The sequence below is a fragment of the Lonchura striata genome, chromosome 2 (assembly GCF_050655825.1).
Source record: "Lonchura striata isolate lonStrDom1 chromosome 2, ASM5065582v1, whole genome shotgun sequence".
Lineage (NCBI taxonomy): Eukaryota > Metazoa > Chordata > Aves > Passeriformes > Estrildidae > Lonchura > Lonchura striata.
In genome coordinates, this window is record NC_140704.1 from 72,800,192 (window position 1) to 72,822,201 (window position 22,010).

Below are 22,010 nucleotides of genomic sequence, written 5' to 3' on the forward strand. Positions count from 1 at the left end.
AGAAATTCTATGCTCTACTGAAAAACCTCTGTCTACAGAATGACTGGAAATATCTGTAACTAGCCAAACTACATTTGTTTGTCTGGCAGGAGAAAAAAGTCAGTATTAAAGTTGCCTTGAACTCAAGTTCAAGACATGAGCAAGCCAGCTCAATCTCATTTTCAGCTGTTTTGTTCTTACTTTAGGTAACAAGACAGGTCCAATAATTGAATTATCAGAGAAATGCTACTAATAAACTAACAAATATGAGAGTAGTATTATTCAAAAAACCCAGACAGATGGTACTGGTGATTCACCCACTTTTGCTATGTTGTTAAATACATATAGTAGTTCTTGAGAACAGCTTCTACTGGAATTAATTCTGAGACACTGATTTCATTTTATATAAACAGATATCAGGCAATGAAACTCATGGTTCTTCAACATTTCAACTATGCATTTAATTTTGCTACTTAGCACACATCAAATGAACATGCAGAAGAAAAAGATGACAGAAAAGACAAATACAGATACACAAACTGAAAACTGATATTAATTACACAAATAGCCAAATCCCTTCATTACTTAAGACAATTTACTCATGGCTTTTACTTATACAGGTCTGAAATCCATGTGTTTGAGTGTATGTTCACCTACATAATCTCTTGCAGTTCAGAGAAAAAATGAATATTATAAAAGAAAAACAAAATAAACTATTCATTATATACTTACTTTCATTTCTGTTAATACAACTAAAGAGAGCATTCTGAAATCAAAACAAAAGCAGTGTTACAAGCCAGAAAATGTCAAATAAATATTTAAGTATCCAGTAATTTGTTACAATGAGCTAATAAACCTCTAGTATTATTTGCTTCAATTAGACTACATTAAAACAAAACCACTAATCAAACAGTGACACCAGCAAATTAAGAGATAAAGGGTCACCAAAGTTCTGTGTGTACTCATAATAGCACAGATAAATATTCAAGCAAACAAGTAAATTGGAAGACTTTCCTGGACTGACTTAGAAATAGGGTAAATTTTGGTGTCCCAAAAAGTTGCGATTTTTCTTAAGGACAATAATTTTAAAGATTCTATGTAGAAAAAAATTATTCTGTACAGATGGATACATGCAAATAGGAAATCTCAACAGAATAACTCCATGATAATGTACCTTAAAAGCTAAAGCATACAACCAACTCCCCTGAACTGCAGCTGAAAGGCACAGCTGAGAGGTCTCTAATCAGCAGACCAGCCATGGAATGGTTTGGGTTGGAAGGGACCTCAAGACTCATCTAGTCACAACCCCCTACCATGGGCAGGGACATTTTCCATTAGACCAGGCTGCTCAGAGTCCTATCCAACCTGGCCTTGAGCACTTCCAGGGATGGGGCATCAACAGCTTCTCTGGGCAACTTGAGTGCCTCACCACCCTCATCATAAAAAAAAAAAAAAAAAAAAAAACAAACCTAAAAAAAATGCTTCGTATCTAGTTTGAAATTACCCTCTTTTAGTTTACAATCATTAACCCTTGCCCTATCACAACAAGCCCTGCCAAAAAAGTTTGTTTCCAGCTTTCTTGTAGGCTCCCTCTGGGCACCAGGAAGTGCTATGAGGTCTTCCAGGATCCTTTTCTTCTGCAGACTGAACAACCCCAGCTCTCTCAACCTGTCTACATAGGAGACATGCCCCATCTCTCTTTGTGGCTCTCCTCTGGACTCATTCCAACAGGTCCACATTTTTCCTGGGCTGAAGACATAGCACTGGATGTAGCATATCCTGTACCTGGATGTAGCACTCCAGGTGGGTCTCATCAGAGCAGAGCAGAGGTGCAGAATCCCCTCCCTAATGACTACTGAACTCTTGTAAAAAAACCCCACAGTGTTCCCCACACTGAATAAGCACACTTCCCATTAAAAAAATTAGATACTGAATATAAGCTGTCTGAAACTCTATGAAAAGATGAAGTCAAGAGGTTGAAATTCCAAAATGTAGTTGCCAGTTATTGAAGACTAAAATTATATGACTGTGAGAAAAGAGAAATTTGAATTTAGAAATATCTAACCTCTACAATTGTCAGAACACCAGATTATAAAACCTGACCAAATACATCAATATAGTGACAAAACACAATCCTCATCTGTGTAAAACTCCTGGTTTCCATTTCCCCTATCCCTATAATTAAACAAATTTGTATTTCACACAAAAGAGACTATCTAGAGAAGAAAACAGAATCACCATCAGGCTGATCCTGAATCGTGTGGGATTACAGTCTTGTTTCAATGCAGGAAAGCACCAGATGTGCTACCACCTCTAAGACATGGACAAGAGCTCAAAATGCAGACCTAGTTCAAGCTCAGTAGTTCACCATTCCTCATCTATCTTAATTATTAGTTATTCATTGCATTGCAGAGAAGTATCCCAAATAATCTTGGAGCTATTTTTATGCAGATCTGTACTGCTGCAAACAGACAAAAAAACAAATGTCTTAGGAATTAACTTGATTATTTTATTTTTCCTTTTGACTTAGATATTGTTTAGTGTGCAGGAATTTGTTTTTCATTTGTATTTTCTACTTGCTTTCTTCTGAACACAAGATCTTAAACAGGACAGTACCAATACTATAATGAGCAGCATCAAATTCCTTCTGTTAACACTCAGAAATTAATTTAAACCTTGGGTAAGCCATGGCAGATGTGGCAAAGAAAGGCCCTAAGAGAATAAACACACATCTAACTTGAAAGTGCAAGTAATTTTTCCACGAACAGCAACTATTTGTAATTCTAGTGATCATAAATAAAGCACAGACCTATTGGTACAACTCACACAAAAACTGAAAAATGTGCCTTACATAAATCAAAGCCCCAGATTTCATAAAGTAACAATTCAGATGTTTTATTTTCATGACAAAAATATCCTCTACTATATTTCAGATTTTTTCTGCCAAAAGCACGGATACTACATTCTTTCTCTCAGATTACAATGAATTTGCAGCAACAGTCTTCATCCCAACAGCATGTATTCTTCTGATTAACTTTAGATGTTCCCTTCTTTCCTACACACAAACCAATCCTGTTACGCATCCATCTGTGTAACACAGATGAAGGACAAGAGAATTAATGGAGAAAAAACACAGAGGTGGGGTCACCTCTGTAAAGAATGTATTTATACTGCTACCTAAAGGCTCATGAGATTTTTGTAGCACTATATATCCTTCACTGTGGATGCCAGGCAAAGGTTACCTGTTTCAATGGCCATCCAGTTTCTTTGGACCCTGTTTCGATGTGGCCATCCGGTTTCCTTGGGACCTGCCCCACACAACAACACTCTGCACACCTGAACTGACTGTCCTCAGAAGCTGCTGAAATTTGACTTCTCCAGAGCTGCCCTGCATGGAGCATTGGAAGGTGGCACACAAACCAGCCACACAGAATGAGCACTGTAACTTTATTAATTAAGGCACTGGGACAGCAGAGGCTGCTGGAAAGTCTAAAGTCTGTCTGCCATGTTTACACAGAGTACTTGACCATACTGTTAGCACAAACAATACTTAGAATCATACTTTAATGCTGCAATAAACTCAGATAAAAACTGCCATGCTATTTAGAAGCTGAATGATACAAAAAAGTGATTCTAAAGCAGTTAATGAATAGTGTCACTTGCCCTGCTCAGAGGACACAAAATAAAGGAGAATGTTGATAAAATTATGGCATTTACTAATATTCCTCCTCTAAAGAAGGGCTCAAAGGGAGACCAAATTATCTTCTCACAGTGATTTCACACACCAATTTTATACAAGAAGGAATTCCTAACCTAATAATAAATCTTCTTTCTGTATTTTGAAACTACAGTTCCACAGACTGTTGCATTGCTGTAATAATCCTCACATTTCTGTTAAGAGGAAGTAGTCTGGCTTCTCTTTTCCACCTTGCCCCTGTTCCCAGCTGTACAGTCTTGTGTATGCCCTTACAACTTCACTTTGTCATGACCTGATCTTTCTCACTAAACCCGATGAAAACTCATTTTTCTCATCCCTTAGGGTTTAAGTCAGCGATATTGACAGGTATAATACTATGTCAGAACAGAAGAAGCATTTTTTAGATACTGTTTTTTAGAAGGACCTACCAGATGCCAAAGGCAGAGTAAGGCAAGGAAGGGGAGGGAATGTGTGTGGAAAAATGGCAGTTGAAGGAAGGCAGGGAAAGAAGTTCAGCTGCACTGAGTTGTTACAGCAACTCACCACATTTCACAAAACTGTAGTGTCTGTAGCCACCACTAGAATGCTAGTTGAGGGTGCTTGCTTTGTTTTTTGGGTAGGTTTGTGTAATGCTCAGTTTATATTTATGCATATACCCCTCACACATGTGAGGGGTATAGCTACATAGATATGAGATAATCTTAAAAAAAAATTCAAAATTAGCATTTAATCACATACATAAAATTGCTAACAGCATTAGGCAGTCAGTCTGATTTGAATTACTAACTGCAAATTATTTTCAGAATACAAGGTTCACCACATCTCTACTAAATTAGCACTCATAGCTAAGAGGTCACCAGCTTTTCTGCCCACTCAAGGTTCCTTCGGAATCTTTGAGTGAACTGGCAGTGAAGAAAGACACAGAAAACAAAAGGTGAAAGACAGATATAGGTAAGGAAAACCAAAACCAAACCAGCCAATCAACACAAAAACCAAACAAGGATAAAAGTATATTCTCTTTAAAGGAATGATTAAGTTATCAGGATTTGGAAAATGATGGTACAAAGGCTGTGTACACACAGTCTGACACTCCGTTTTTAACATGTGTTGAATACTAAATTAAGTAAACAAAGATGGCAATATAAAAATTTCTAAAACACAATTATTTTATTTACTTGTGCACAAGTCCCATCTTTCAGACTTCTCTTTTTTTAAAGCCAGGTGTTTCCAAGCCTGGTGATTAAAGCCAGTGAGACTACAAGCAGAAGGAGTGGAAAGTGGCAGGCAGATACGAGCACCACAACCATGTACACCTTGAAGCAAATACTCCCAAGGATTTCTTTTTGGTGTAATGGAAATTGAAAAAGGCTGTTGAGGTTTATGCAGCAGAGAACATTCTTCAATCTTCCCCACCAGAATCCCCCTGAAGGAAGATTTTAGCCAGTACTGCAGGACCTAACTGGTTTCGCTCTTTTTGGAGCTCATCAGCTGCAGGTAACGGCTCAAAATGCAAAAATGCATGCACCCCAACATAAAAACATAACATTTTGCTGAAGGAAGAAGTCCTCTGCATTGTGAGGCATGCTTTCATTATAAGCACATTTCTTCTAAATGGCTGCATCATGTGTCTTGAATGAAAAGCAACAATGAAGGTGTTGTTTCACACCAGAAATTAAGAGCATTTTGAAAAAAAACCCACAAAAAATATTTTCCTCCCTAAAAATTATCATGGTATCTATATTCCACTAACTTTGGCAGAAGAATAACTTCAGTACTATTGTCTTGGGCAACCTAACCATGACAAATATTTGAATCTAGATCCTACCCAATTAAGGCCATCTTAATTTATAAGTATTACCTACAGTTAACAAATGTAATAGGAAAATGCTTAACTCTGTGCAGTTAAGAACAGAAAAGAAAACCCTCTTGATCTCCTCTTGACTTACTTTAATCTTTGAATTTATTGAGAGAAGATAAAAGAAGGTAACAGCATACTAATGTTTAGTGGAATCAGCTGAAGTGTCAAATGATGGTGAGTATCTGTTAAAAGCTTTAATAACTTGCAGTAATAACAAGTAAGGTCAAGATTTTCCTCTATTATGTAAACCAGTAAGGGACTGAAAACATTTGCACAGTGAAATAGTAAAAAATTTACAGGAACTCAAATTTTGGCAAGATCACCGAGTGTTCTATCAACCTTCTTTGAACAGCAGAGAATAGAGACAAAAAGCACCAGTAGATGACAATAACGTTATCTACAATGTGCAGTGTATGGTTAGAGTCCATCCTGAATTTATTAAGCAGTATTTCCAGAGGCCATCCACAGTCCTGTGCCTTAGGAGTTCATTAAAACTGTTTAGGAACCTTTAGCTAAACAATGTCCCAAACAGTTCCTTGAGTTATTATCTATTGTCTCAGAATAATCCACACAAACAATTAGATAAGAGCTAAAAATTGATTACTGCATTTTTCAGCAGGGGTAATTAATAGTCAGCATTCAGTAAAATCTCAACAAAAAGCAGGATCATATGACCCTAGAAGGAAAAAACAAACCAATACCGTAGCAGAGTGAATACTTTTGTGAATCCCCATTACAGTACATGAAGCTGCAGGCACTGCATTTTAAGTTTCTGTGTTTAAAAGCTGCAAAGTGAGATTAGCCTAGAGTGCTCAAATCTGTAATAGCAAAACTACCTTTAAACCATCCAGGGACGTCAAGTGTTCACTACTGTGTACCAAAAGTAGTTTTAAGAGCAGAGTCTAAATAAGTGGTGACATTTTCAGTTGCATTTCAACTGCTTGGGAGATGTTAATAGTGCTCAGCTGCAATAAAGCTCTCACAGTGCCAATTAACTAGAGAAGTTGATATGTCTTATTTGGAACACATGAAGTAAAAACTCGAGTTCTTAATATTCAAAGAGGTCAACTCACAATATGCAGTGCACAGACTCAAGAGCTGCAATCTAATGGAAACTTTAGTGCTACTCTTTCCACGCACAGAAGGAAAAAAAGGGATCTTAATCACAGTAATAATGCCTTTACAGCTTATTTTAAGATTAATGAAGTATTTCTAGCTACTCCTCCAAGCATGTATTCCATGTGGTCTTTTAAAAAAATGAACCCCCACTTTACATGAAAGTTTTAAAAATTCAAAAATCAGAAAATCCTAAATGCAATCCGTACCATCTCCACTTATTTCTTCTTATTCCTTTGACTATTACCTACCTTCTTTTTAGAGGAAGATGAACAGGATAGCAGAAAGCTGGAAGAAGTAGTGAAAGATAAAAGAACTGAGGTTCACAGAACTAGAGGAAAAATGAAGACGACAAAATGAGTATCTGAGAAGCAGAAGATGGAAAAAAGGACTATTAGAATAAAACCTTCAAAAGAAGGCAAATAAAATACCTTTTGGTAACACTCAAAAATACTGGGCAAGTTGTGTAAAATGTATTCATTTCTGTATGCAGTGCTACTTGAAAACAAAAATTGTTTAACAGGACATGCCATCTTCAAAGCACTGATAAAAAATGAATACCTTATTCCAACACAATACTTTTCTGAAATGCGTAAAATCTCCACATTAAAATAAATATTTACAGTAAAAGGAATACAGAAATATATGATCAGCAGGAAAGGCATCTTCAATTAAGGCTGGCACATTAATGCTGAAGTGATTCTGCTACTGCACAACCTGAGACTCAGTGACTTCAAACTTTTGACAGCTCCAGCATGGAGTTTGGCTTTTTTCACTGCTCTGAACCTTCTGCCATGCCCCTGAAGATTTACCTCATTCTTCACCCTCACTAACTTAATGGGAGGCTGAAGAGAGACTGGCACAAAGTCGCTTCCCTAATCACAGAAGATTACATTAGTGTACTATGCACAGTTCAGACTCTCTAAGCAGCTTGTGAAAATTCTCTGGGAAATCCTTATATGGGTAAGATAAGTAAGTTAAGAAGACTGGTAGGCTATGAGAGTGTTTACAAAAAACAGAATTATATTTTACATCCTTAGTTCATAGAGTTTTTACTTTTATGTCATGTACTTAATTCTTAAATACCTCAGCAACAGACCTGAGAGCTGATTACCAAACACTATTATCCATACTGCAAACTAATTTTCTAATTGGATCCTCATTTTTAGCAGAGCATGAATTCTTAAATACAAAACCAAACACTATGTATGATGCAGCATTTATGTAATTCACATGCTACTTGTGATCTCATGTCACCTCTTTCAGTTTGAAGTAGCCATTCCTTCCCCAGTTCAGTTCTTCCCCAGCCAACTCCATGGACTGCAAAGTACAGTACAGGACACAGAAGCTACTCATGGACTACAGAGGGCAAAGTGGCAAGAACAATTTTTTTTTTTAAAAAGAGAAAGAATGACAGGGTGTGGGAAACTGCAGGTTCCCTCCAAAAGTTGTATTTGGAATCTTCAATCTTAGGCATAACTTCCTTGAATTTAATTCAACCAAGGAGCCTCTTAAGAGTATTTTAAATATTATTTTCCATGAGCACCTGAAAGCCTGGCTACATATGAAAAATCATTGTCATACAAAATTCTATCATAACTGAAGATCTAGCACATAAATTTCTGTCCCTGACACACTATTTGTATCTACTACACCTAGTCCTCATTAAAAAAGTTTCCTTCTTCCCTAATCAGAAGACTGATACTTTCTACTATGATTTTTCTCCCTCTCCTTCTCTTCTAGTCTTGCACAGATACCAAGCATTAAGGTTTTCTGTACAATAAAATCAAGATCGCTCCTGATTAAGAATGAGACGTCCAGTTTTCGAAATTCCAGATAAAAACTGGTAAAGTAAATAAGACAAGTATGACCATTTTGAAGTCATTCTTTATTCTCTTACCTTTCCTCTCCCGCTCTCCTTCAACCCATACTGGACAACCTCCTACAGCAATGCAGAAATCCAGAAAAAAAGAAGGAAACAGACCAGCATAATAGAGGAGAAGCTTGCAGATGTTGACAGTATAGCATATTATAGCATGAAAGGAGACAGAACTACTTAAAATGAAAGTGCATTTCTAAGAGAAAAAGCTACAGCAACTTCAACCCATGCTAACTTCCACTGTGAAGAGTCTAGGAAAACACTCTGTAAATTGTTTAGATAAAAAGACAAAAGGGAAAATAAATTTTTAAAAAGTAATTCAATACTCCCTGGAAAAAAAACAGGAAAACTGCTCCACTTCTGCCCAAATCAAAAGAAAGGAAAGTTTTGTCATATCCCGAACTGTTGATTAGGAGCAGAACTGATGCAGGACTATCTAACTTAGGGCTGAAGGAAATTAGATAAAAGGGGGTGGAAGGAATCTGGCTTTTAATTAAGATGAAGATCAAAAGAAAAGCAGTCCTTGCAAAATAGCATTTCCATACACTGTGTTAAAAAGAATATAGGTAAAGGCAGATTTCTGAAGATATCCTGATGAGTAATTTTATGAGCAGAACAGTAAAAATAACTGCAAGCATCAATACTTTCACTGATGTTACAAAAAATTACACACCGAAATTATTTATATTCAGATAGGATACTTAAGGCTGTTCTCTCCTGAGTTTATTTCATTAGGTCACTTTTAAGCTGACTCTCACTGTCCAAGCTGAAAGGTTTCTGACAGATTGAATGATCACAACAAATGCTGACTTTGATCCAAACGCCTATGAAATAAACTCTTTGGGAATCCAATTTGAAAGTTGCAACTTTTTCATTTAAATTAAGGTATATTCAAGTCTAAAGAATCCAAAACATTTTTACAGAATGTGATTATACTTTTATAAAAGCTGTAGAGAGATAATTTACATTCATATGAAAATGAGCACATTCAGAAACACAGCTCTAAGAAGACTGAATTTTCCCTCTTCTACAGGATATTTTTACAGGACTTATAAAATGATTGATATAAAAGTTGATTTTTTTTCAGATATATTCAGACACAAAAACATACCTCATATTCCTTCCTGCAGACCTTTAAAATATCATTTTTTGCAGAAGCCTGAAAGATAGATAAATTTATCCATTTGTAGTAGAAAATGATAAAATCATATCACAAAATAAAGACTATTCTACTTTAAAATTTACTGCAATAACAATGGATTTATGATCTATTAAAAAAGTTCCTTTAAGAACCTAAAGAATCCATGTAAAGCTTTAAGAAAAAAGAGCAGACACCAGGACTATTAATATGACATTTAGTGAAAATCCAAACCCTCATATTTCTGCACCAAGTTAGCTGATAGCAGAAGCACACAAAGCAACTTAGGTTTTGTGAAAGGTTTGCCAGACTCCAGAATACAGGAAGCATTTAAGAAATGGAAGAGCTTGAGCATAAAGATCTCCCCATTTTCCCTGCTGATTTATAACTTGTGAGTCGCTTTCCATTCTCATCCCTCTTGTATATTCATTTCTAAGGTTCCTATTGTCAGTAAACTGAGTTGCAGAATTTCTCCCCACAAACTGCAGATTCCTTTGTTCTACACAAAATCTCGTACTCCTTTTTCATATGACAAATATTCAAAACTATAACTACTACTAACATATTACTTCCCCTCCAGTAATTTAAAACACTTGGGTAAAGTCTGTCCTCAGACCTATTATATTACTCCCTTCAAAATTACTCCAAAATCCCCTCAAGTTTTAAGGATCAAAATTAAAATCCAAATATTTCACATTATCTCTAATATTTGGCAGGTATTTAGATTTTAGAATAAATGAAAAAAAAGAATAGGAAGTGTTTTAACCAGAGTCTGCTAAAGTACAAAATATAGCTGAGATTCTGAAGCAACAGTCTGCAATCAAACAATACAATATCTGATTTAGAGAATAATGAGAAATTATGTAACAATCATGATATTACATTAACAGAATTTAGTAAGACTACAATAAACAGAAATGCCTTTACCAGGTCTAGAGACACTTAAGCATCAGGACATATTTGAAAACATGGCTTAAAAATGCATTTGAGAATAAACACACATCTTTTCTGAAGATCATAAGTATCCAGTTTGTTTACTCACTCCTCACCTTTCTCCCACACTCCTCTGTACTCACTGCTTATCTCTTGCCACATAGTTTAAACCTTGTGCTTTTGGGTGAAAGTAGAATTTTTTTTGTTATGATGGCAGTTTGCAGTAGGCTGCTTGGTCAAGAATAAGACTACACAGGCAACATTCACAAATATGAATATTAAGTACATCTGTGCTCCACAAATGAATTATAAGGATGATGATAAACACAAATATGCTCCCAGATTTTGAAGATGTTTTTAAAGCCACAAACACATATTTAGGGGAAAAGATCACTAAATGCTTCACAGATTTTGAATAAAAAGGTCATGGCTAAATTTACAAAATTTGCTTAAAATTTGATAAAAGCACTGGCTCTATTAACACTAAAAAACCCCCTTTTCTTTCATCTGATGAACAAAAACCTCTTTGAAGAGGCACAAAAATCTGTTTGGGGTTGTAACCACAATGTTGTATCACTAAACATGACACTACAAAAAAAAAAAGAGCTTAAGATCAGCCACGTGTTGCCTTTCACTCAACATTATTTTAAAGTAGCAATTTTTATGTAGGGATTGTGACAAAAAGTGAGAAGTAAGCTTAGCATAACGAAAGAGAGCTGCAGAATCAGCCTGGATTCAGACAGTAGGGTGAAAGCCTTACCTGCTTACACGCCTGCCGACACTCCACAGCAATAGCCAGCTCACAGCAGCCTAAACCAACCCACCCATCGGACTTCTTCAAAACTCCTTGGAAAAAAGATGACAGACTTTAAATTAAAGTAGAAAGAGAAACTATGCCATTATTTTCCCTACCCTCTACTTTTCAAATTTGATAATCCTGTTCTCATTCAAGAAGCCTATGTATAGATAACATTTTATTGGAATTCCAAACCAACTTCAAGGAAAAACCACAAGTCTGTGTTTCCATAAATGCTGAAACTAGCAATTAATGAAGTACCTTCCACACACTGAGGATAAAGATGCTTTATGTAAACTGCTTTATGTGTTCAATGGAAATACCAGATTTGGATTATCTATCTAATCTGAAATATAAAACAACAAAAAACATCAGGAAAAAAAATCTCATTACAGCATCATCTCTTACAGATATACCCTGTTGTTTGTTTCAATAGCACATTTATCTACCAACTTTGCCAACACAGAAAATGTTCTGTGCTCTTTCTCCAGACTTCCTGTGGTGTTTTTGGTCTGGATGGAGTTAAATATCTTCAACTGAGCTGGCATGGGGCTATGTTTTGGACTTCTGACTAAAACAGTGTTGATAACATAGAGATGTTTTAGTTACTGCAAATACAGGCAGCATCCAGGTCTTTTCTGTTTTTCATAGGGACTCAAAAATAGGCTGGCAGTGCACAAGAGGTCAGGAGGGGACACTGCCAGGACAGCTGACCCCAGCTAACATATCACATGGCACCATGCTCAGCAATAAAAGCTGGGGGTTGAGGATGGCAGGGGCTGTCCCTGCTTGAGAACTGGCTGGGTATTGGTTGGTGATAAGCAATTATTTTCTTAATGCTTTACTTGTTTTTCTTGGGTTTTTTTTTCTCCTTTCTTTCTTGTTTTTCCTTCCATTTTTAAATTAGAAACTGCCTTTATACCAACCCATGGGTTTTCTCACGACTGCCCTCTGATTCTCCCCTCTCTCCCACTAATGGAAGAATGAACAAACACTGTGTGGTAATTAGCAGCCTACACTTTCCACAACACTTTGTCTGTCATTTATCTCCCCAGCAACACAGTTTCATAGCCAGAACTATTGCCAATAGAAGTTTACCATCTCCTCATCTCTCTTAATCCATTTCTTTCACTGTTTGCATGATCGTCATTTCTTACCGCAAGGTAACATAGAAATATGGTAAGAAGCAAATTGCTGCCATAAGATGCTTCATCCTCTTAAATTAATAATAAATACAGATTTTCTAATGTTTTCCAAACACCATAAATAAAATTAACAAATGTATTCCTGTATCTATTTCTCCTGTAACCTTAAAGACAGAAATAAAGGGAAGGTTTGATCTATGCAGCTGTGACAAACTTGTTACATTCCTTTTCTTAGGCCAGGAGGTAGAATTATTTAACTCAAATGAACCACTCATTTTTGTTATGAATATTTAAAAAGTAAAGCAGTACTTTGTTACTGCTTATTATTTATTTCTTTATGTAAATTATTTATTTCTTTATGTAGAAATAAAAAAGCAGAAAGCAGAAGAACCAGTAAGTTAGAATTTAAAAATGCTCTTAAGCCTACTGGGAATGCCTATTTAAAAGAGCCACATGGGGTGTCCAGCTTTAAAAAAGGTAAGTGAAAGAGCTAGGCGTAAGATCTTAAATTTAAAGATGCTACAAAAACACTTGGGAAAAAGTGTCGGAAAAAATGAATAAAAAATAATTGCAATCAATAGAAAACAATGGCCAACTGGTATTTATAATGAAGAAAATTGCCTTTCAAACACACTTGATTGACTTTACAAACACAGGTGGCATAGAAAGTCTTGCCAGCATCTGTCTTTCATGACATTCCAATGGATAAATTAAGAAAATGCTAATGGCAAATTTATAAAGGAGGAGAAAAATTTGCACAAAGCAAAATGAACACATTCCCTGTGGACATTCAAATATGCATAACAGTTATTAAAATACAAAGCTTAATGCTTGACGCAAGTAAGGTAGCAGCATTGCTCAGCAGGTGGAGGGAGTAGAGGGGCAAAGGTGCACTACAGCTTCTGGTTGTAGCCTGTATTGGCAGTTTGACCATCAGAATGGTTCAGACCCTCTGCAGGCCCATGATCCACATGTCCTTCTGGAGACTCTCAAAATCCTCTTGACATCTCTTCAGAGCATTGCCTCAGCTTTCCAATTCACACTAGCTGTGAAGGTCACTAACAACTGCAAGTACAGCTCACATTTCACTTCCCCAACTGGGATGCAGAATTAGTTTTTCAGAGTTAAGCATCTTTTTGACAGTGTCAAAGAGATCACTGTAGTGCACACATGAGTAGCTTGCAATCAGTGTTCAGGAATCTGGAATTTAGGTTTTCCTACGTATGTACAGTTAATGGCCAAATCAACCACTCACTGCGCTCTGTTTTAGACATAAAATAACACATCAGTAATTTATGCATAAATTCCTGTGTGGGGATTCCTTTCAATCAGAACAGTAATTTTTGGCAGAACATTTATTAGTAGGATAATGTAAGGCATTAGCAATCGAAAAAAACATCAAAGAAACATCATGTGCAATATGAAAAAAGATTTCCAGAAATCTCTGCTGCAATAACTAGCTTATCCAGGAGAAACACATGGTAAATACAGCCGGACAGCTTCAGGAGCAGTGTCACCAATGAGCAATCACCACTGAGTAATCAGGCATCCATATTTTATGCAATCCAGGGCCTGTGGTTTCAGACATACTGGAACTAAACGGTGATAAAAGAATCAAACAAACTACAAATATGCACCAAATTAAGAAGGCTGATAATTTTCAGCTGTTGTTAATGTTTTCTTGGCAACTGGCCCTCTCTCCAGGTTATATCCAGCCAGCAGACAAACTTGTGACTAAATTTATGTCACACTCTCAAGAAACACTGAACTTCAATCTTAATACAGTAACTTGTAAATTAATTTTGTCATCAAGGTAGTTATGTGCATTTCTAAATGAAAATACACCTTCACTGCACAAATAATTGACCGGAGCCTACAGTTATGATAATTCATCACATTCATGTGTACCATACATATTCCTGAGCCATAACAAATCATCTAGCTGCCTAACACTAAACTCCTAGCCTGCCCTCATATATGTTCCAGCTCCTTAATCACTTTACAGTCGCCCTTCAGTGAACTTGCTCCAGAGTGTTCATAGCTTTTCATCCAAAATGCTCTGAACTGGACACAGTATCCCTGATGTGGTCTCACCACTGCTGAGTAGAGGGGAAGGATCAGCTCCCTTGATCTGCTGGCAACATTTTCACTGATGTAGTCCTGATGCTGCTGGTCTTCTTTGTTACAAGGGCACATTGCTGGATCTTGCTCCATGTGCTGGTCACCAGGATTCCCAGGTACCTTTCTACCAAGCTGCTTTCCAGCTGGCCAAGCCTCCTGTGTGCTGTGGAGCATGGGGCCTTTGCCAGGTGCAGGACTCTGCATTTCCTTTTCTGTAATTTCATGAGGTCTGCCTATTCCTTTGGTTAATCAGCATCCCTGTGAATGGCAGCAGAACCACCTGGTCTAGCAACCTCTCCTTTCACTTTTGCATCACTGGCAAATACACTGCGGGTGAACTCTGTCCCATCATTAATGAAGATGTAAAACAGGACTAGACCCAGCATCAACCCTTGGGATACTGGCCTACAGCTGCACTCCGTGATGCAGATCAAACCTTCTGGCACATCAATTTGGCCGGTTTTCACTTCACCGCCACTGCTCACTTATCCAGCTCACACTTCAAAAGTTTGTCTATAAGCAAGTCGTAACAAATAGCAGTGAAATCCTTACTGAAGCTGAGATAGATAACACGTACTGCTCTCCACTCATCTAAAAAGGCAGTCATCTCATCATTGAGGGTCATCAAGTTGGTTAAGCACAGTTTCTCCTTCATATAGCCATGCTTACTATAAAGTATCATGTTCTTGTTCTTGTGTCTGGAAATTGTTTGCAGGAAGATCTGCTCCATTACCTTCTGACGGTTTGAGATTAAACTGTCCAAGCCTATAGAGATCTTCAGGTCCTCCCTGCCCTTTCTAGAGACAGGAGTGAACTTGCTTTCTTCCCTTCTTCTTCAAAGTCCTCATTATCCCCTCTCAACACCTAACCCTATCCTCCTTCATCAAACACAAGTCTTTCTTGCTCTGGACTTTACGACTGATCTCCGGGACCTAGCATTCCTGAAGGTTCATCTTACCAAAAAAGACTGGGGCAAAGAAGACTACAGGCTATTTAGCGTCATTTCCTGCCTCATTCAGCAGCAGGCTCTCATTTTTCTCAGTCTTCCTTTTCTACTGATACAGCTCAAGAAGCTTTCTAGCTGCCAATCACGTTATTCACCAGGATCAACTCCTGATAGGCTCTGGCTTTTCCAACCCCACCATACATTAAGTGGAGCTTGGATAAGGTGATCTTTGAAAGTCAAGTGTCTCTCTTGGACCCTCCTTTTCTCCAGTTCCATGGCCCATGGCATTCTTCCAAGTAGATTGCCTGTGCCCTCATTGTTTTCTCTTCAAAAGATACCAGGGTGATTAAAGCTGCCCATAAACATGAGGCCTGTGAACACAAGACTTCTTCCAGCTGTACAAAAAAGGTCTAATTTACTACTTCAGCCTGATGAGGCAGTGTGCAGCAGACACCCACGCCATCACCCATGTCAGGCTCTCTGTACAATGCACTCCCATGCCCACAGGCTGTTCTCAGCTGGCTTATCAGCCATTCCAGGCAGAGCTCCATACAATCCAGTTAATGCTTTCACATAAAGGGCAACTCCTGCTTCTCATCTTCCTGTACCTGTCCTTCACAGCACACCTACTGTGGGAGCTTTCCTGTGACTCCAACAGGATGGAAACCAGGCAACTGCACATAGGTTTGTAACCAATAAGAGAGAAAGTCTGTTTACAAGCACTGGAATGAATAGTTTGCCTCCAAGGCCTTGTGGGGGGACAGGAAGGAGGTGGGGGAGTCTGAGCAGATGCTGTAAAACTGTTACAGCCTCCTCTTCCTCACTCCCACTTTTCCAACTATAGCATTTTAGTTTTGTAATTTCAAAGTCTTTTAGAAATCACACATGATACAATGGACTAGTTAAGCCTGATTTCATCTTTTAACATTACAGCCCTATCTTGTGATTTATACTTTAAATTTTTATGCTGGATTTGCATTACTTGACTTTTGGTGAAGAGGGAAAGAGTCAGCCATGGAAGTAATTCTTGTGAGAAGCAGCTAGCAGCTTCCTCCATGCCTGGCACAACCAACCGCTGGCTGGCTCTGAGAACAGGCACACTGCTAAGCCAATTAGAGAAGCTTGTAATGCCTCTATGATAACATATTTAAGAAAGAAGAAATCGTAGGAAGCTCTCTTTCTGCCCTTGGAGGTGTGGCCAGTGGTGCAGCTGAGCCCCATCCTGGCTGCCAAGATCCTGTCACCAGGGGGGCATCCTGGTGACACAAACTCCTGTGGGGCCTGGACTATGTGACCAACAGCGAGAGGCACAGCAAGCAATTCCCCAATGCAAAGCCTGGATGAAATCAATTTTTCAGAGCTGCAGAACTCAATAAAATCTTTTCAACTAATAGCACTTGAGAACAAATGAACCTATGAATACCAATTCTCTCCCAAGTCAGGAAAAAGGAAAAGGTGAAGACAGGTGAGGAGAATAACATGGCAGAACTAAGGTCAGTGCAAAGGAAGGAGGGGGAGGAGGAAGTGCTCCTTGCACCAGAGCTGAGATTCTTCTGCAAGCTGTGGTGAGGACTATAATACTATGAACTGTTTCCCAGTGATTCAGGAAGTGCATGGGGGAATGCAGCATTCACCCTCAGCCCATGAGAAAAAGGCACTCATGCTGGAGCGTGTGGATGCTGAAAAGCTGTGATCTGAGAGGCTTGAACAGAAAGAAAGAGAGAGAGAGAGAGAGAGAGAGAGAGAGAGAGAACACTTCCTTTCAGAGATAGAGGAAGAGGACCTTGCTTTTATACTAGAACAGCTCATCCTTAAAAACTGCACTCCATAAAATAAATGGCCCCTGAAAAGCAGTTGTGGGAAGACTGCAAGCCGTGGGAGGGACCTCACATTGCAAGCAGGTTCTGGGTGGACTATTAGCTGTGAAAATTAAAACCACATTAGAAAAGTTCACAGAGAACTGTTTCCTACAGGAAAGACCTCATAGCATAGCAAAAGAGACTCCTCTCCCAAAGTGAACTGAAGAAAGATCTTAAAAAGGGGTAAACTGACTAAAAATCCCATATTTTGTCTCCCTGTGCTGTTGGTGGGAAGGAAAAAAGGCTGGGGAGGGGGAGAAAAGTGTTCTAAAGGTTTCTTTTAGTTCTCATTATCTTCCTTCAATTCTGTTGATATTTTTTTTTCTTTATACCTTTTAAAGTTTTGTGCCTGCTTTGCCCCTAAAGCACATTTCTCCTAATCTTTATCTCACCCCATGAGTTTTTGTCCCCGCTCTCTGCTTAAATACAGCAGAGGAAAATGAATAAATGATTTATTGTGGGTGATCTGACATTTGGCCAGCTTCAACCTGTCACACTTTCTAAATCCACTTGTACTAAGCAGTTTGGTTCATAATCTGAGCACCTGCAATTAAATTGTTTGCCTCATTCTTACTATCTCCCTGTGTTACTGTTTTTGTTCAAATTATGGTGCATCTAGAGTAAAGTCATAATTATCAACCATTTTGTAGATCAGGTTAAGGTGTAACAAAATCAAAAAACCCAAAAAATCTTGAAAATAAAGAAATGCTGATATTTCCCTGATTTGTCACAGAAGAACATGTTTAATTATACAAACATTAAATATTTTTAACTAGGTAAAAAAACTATTAATAAAATGCACAAGTAACTCATTATATACTAGAGGAAACTTAACAACACAGTTTGTATTAGATGCATAATAGAAGCAAACTATTATGAAATCTATACGTGCAGGTGGCAGATACAATATCAAAACAGACAGGGTGAAAAAGCAACATGATTAGTCAGTCAACTGGTATTTCTTACCTGGCAAAGAAGAATTTATACAACCCCATACTTCTCTCTGAAAAGTAAAAATGCAATTAAGCAAAAGCAAGTCCACAGAATAAGAGAGTTATAGCAGACTCAAACCAGCAATTTCAGCATTTTTTCACTGGGTTTTAAATATCTGATTGGAAGAATTCTTATATTTAAACATATTTTAAAGAAGTGCTATGATAGAAGCTGAGTACCACTTCCTTCCATGAGAGGGGCTGCTATGCACAGACTGTGAAATCAATAGCAGCATTTTGCAGGTGCAGAACATAGTGTAGTTATCTAGAATACACAACATAGTCAGCTCTCTCCATCAGCATTCACAGAACTAAACAGCAACTTAAATAACAAGATTTGTCCAGGACTAAGACCTATGGAGAAGCTCACTGCTCTGGCATTCAATCCCACCAGTTTAAAAATACCCTAAACACACAAAACCACACAGAAAACAAATTTAAAAAAAATTTAAAAGTGTTTCAATCTCACACAGCAAACTATACTGTCACACAGTGACACATCTATCTATCTACCTACCCATCATCACAGGAATTGATGACTTTCCAAAGTTGCAATGGATCTGTATTTAATGATCTAATGCTATCTTCCTCTTTATCTGTGGAAGTTTTGTACCTAGACAAGAGCCAAAGCAAGATCAAACACAGATGGTAAAGAGCTGCTACTTCTGCAAGTTCCATCCCTTTGATTCATCTAACTTCCTTTATTTCATGAGGAGATTAATGGCTGGACTCAACGATCTTTAGGGTCTTTTCCAAACTAAATGCATCTATGAATCAAAGAAAAAAAATCACCTCTTGTGTTGAGAGTTCCTTTTTAAATTAATACCAGGCAATACCCTTCCTATCATATTCCTTGAAAGAATACACACAACACAATGTCTGTAACCAGTGCTCAAGAATATTGACCATCTGATTAAATCTAAACCCATCTGCTCATCAGTGAAATGGCACTAGAACACCTGTCCAACAAGATAAGAGATATCTGAGAACAACAAATAAGGTTGTTGAATGGTTAACTATTTTATGTATCCAGATATTACCAGTTCTGTGACATTAATTTAAGATCCACACTGGACAGCTGATTTGTCATTTATAAAGATAGTAATTGGGAGTTATAAAAACCATTGTGTCATTTTCTCCCTTTCAGATAATATCCAATGGTGTCTTATCAGAAGCAGTTCTCTACTGTACAGATAAGATTCTACTCATCAGGGAACCAAAGATAAAGAAAATCAGTACCAAACCAAATGCTATTCATCACTTCAATAGGTTTTCATGACAGGTTTTACTCATACCAGGAGCTGCCTATAACCTTTGGAGACCTTAGAGCTATTGACCCCAGAAACAAAAAACCGAAGGAACTTTGACACACACATGGAAAGGATCTATAACTGAACACAATCCTGTGAAGTTGCTGATTAAATTATTATTTTAATTTACATTATTATATTAGTTATTCCCAGATTTACTGCTCCTACACATTCCTCACTTGAGCTGCATTTTAGGCTCACTTGAGCTGAGTTTTAGCTGAGCTATGTTTTAGGCTTGCTGCAAACAGGATTGATACTGTTCAGAAATAACAGAAATTACCAGAAGAAAGCAGGCATTTCTGACTTCAAAAGGGTGCTAAGTTATAGATGAGACTCTAAAATTTACAGTCTGAATGACCATACTTATCTATTCCCTGATTAGATTGTCCTTACAGGAGGCAGCAGATTACACTCTTTTTAGTGAAACTAAAGAACTTTAGTGACACGACAGAACTTTCAGGAAACAATAATCTTATTTATTCAATAAAAGCATTACTTCAGTTTCTCAGGTAAGGCCATAAACAATTTGGTGCAAGCTACCTTCTTGTCTTAGCCCAAGACTTCATGGCTTTGTGCCATACATGTTGGAAGGCACAATCTAATTTAAGTCACTACCATTAACATCCAAGTGACAATCACCCAGCACAAATTTTTACAACATAGATAAGATTTTCATTGCATTTTATAGCTTATACATGCCACGTTATTGCAAGTAACATAATTTATGATGGCTTTACAAAAAAAAAAAAAAAATCCTAATTTGAGGTTAAGTCTCATTTGAACAGCTTTTCTAGCAAGCCTTACCATTGATTCTGGACAATATTCAGGTGCACGCTGCAGTAAGTGCTTCAAACGGGAGTCACTCTTAGAAGACAAAATCTGTTAAGAAACAAAACACATCTTAAATGTAGAGAATGTGCCATTGCACATAAAATACTTTTAAAAATTGATTTCACTGGCTTTAGTTTCTCCAATATCTAGTCTGACTACTTTGCCTAACAGTGTTAACAGAATTCAGATATAAGATTTCTTTTTATATATTTGTAGTTTCTCAAATATGTTTCACTTTTTATAGAGACACAATTTTTTCTGTTTAGAAGAAATGAGAATTTTCTCCTCAAACATTTCAATCAAAATGTTTCTCCTGAATGTAGAAGTGCAACGTTAACAAGAGGATTTCTGCTGCACATAACAAAACACTATACAATTCTATTTATGTAATTAACCTTCTGTTACATGTTACATGACCTTAAGCAATTAAACTTCAGGAAAACCCTGAAACAAGTAATTTATTTGGAAAAAGGTAGAACAAAAGTGACACTAGTTAAAGACACAATCAAAACGAACAGGGGACTGCACAGTACCCACAGGCAAACTGAAAACCCAGGAGCTCACTGGATGGAATACAATTGAGGATATTAAAGATGTTGTTCCTTTAGCAGTCTAAAAAAGGCTTATTTATAAATTAAAACAAGAAACTGGTCAACAAAAGGAATGAAAAGAGACCTATTAATGTGTGATATGAAAATAGAAATATTTTATATATAACTGAAACAGATGAATTTCAGAAGCAAAAATACATTACAGTTCTATTCTAAATTTGTTCTACTCTAACACTATAAACTATCAGTTCTTTTCTAACATGATAAACCTACTGAAAGAAAATCAAGAGAACATCACCATTTGTTTCAGAAATGAGAGCACAAAAGGAACTGTATTAGTATTTTGACTCTTCTGAGGTCATAGAATAATAAAGTAATTCAGTTTAGAAGGGATCTCAGAAGATCATTTATTTCAAACTCGTGCTCAAAGAAGGGTAAACTACAAGACCAGACCATGGTGTCCATCTGCTTATTCTTTTCATCTGTCCAGGTCCCTCTGTATGACAGTCCTACCATTAAGATTATCAACACTTCCTTTCAGCTTCATATGGCCTGAAAATTCAATGAGATTTTCCTTGTCCAGGTTGTTAACAAAGATGTTAAACAGGACAGGTGCCAGGGCAGACCCCTTTGGTATTCCACTTCTTATTAGCCTGAAGGCAAAGTAGGACCCATTAACTCTACCTCTGAGCCTGATTTTACAATCAGTTTTTTACTCATCTAATTGCCCATTCCTCAAACCCTTAAGATCCTAAAATTAATACAAATACATTGAGTGAATTAATGTTTAACAATTTGCTACAGACAATGCAAATGACATCCACACCTTTCCCCTCATCCAGAAATCCAGCCTTATTAT

At 37.3% G+C, this 22,010-nt stretch overlaps 1 protein-coding gene across 10 annotated transcripts in view; it reads right to left on the reverse strand.

Annotated features, from left to right (window-relative positions):
- The window catches only part of RECK (reversion inducing cysteine rich protein with kazal motifs), a 65,163-nt gene that overhangs the window by 38,229 nt on the left and 4,924 nt on the right, over nt 1–22,010 (reverse strand). For 5 of the 10 annotated variants that reach the window (XR_014952762.1, XM_031503957.3, XM_085571560.1 and 2 more), the window contains exons 3-8: nt 20,574–20,648; nt 18,434–18,470; nt 11,361–11,446; nt 9,641–9,688; nt 8,551–8,592; nt 712–745 (exon numbers count right to left, since the gene is read on the reverse strand). Coding sequence is in view for 8 of the 10 variants with exons in the window: in XM_031503957.3 (XP_031359817.3) it covers nt 712–745; nt 8,551–8,592; nt 9,641–9,688; nt 11,361–11,446; nt 18,434–18,470; nt 20,574–20,648 (322 nt within the window). In the remaining 2 variants the exon portion in view is untranslated. The other 5 variants (XR_014952763.1, XM_077785456.2, XM_085571561.1 and 2 more) reach the window with 3 other exon arrangements.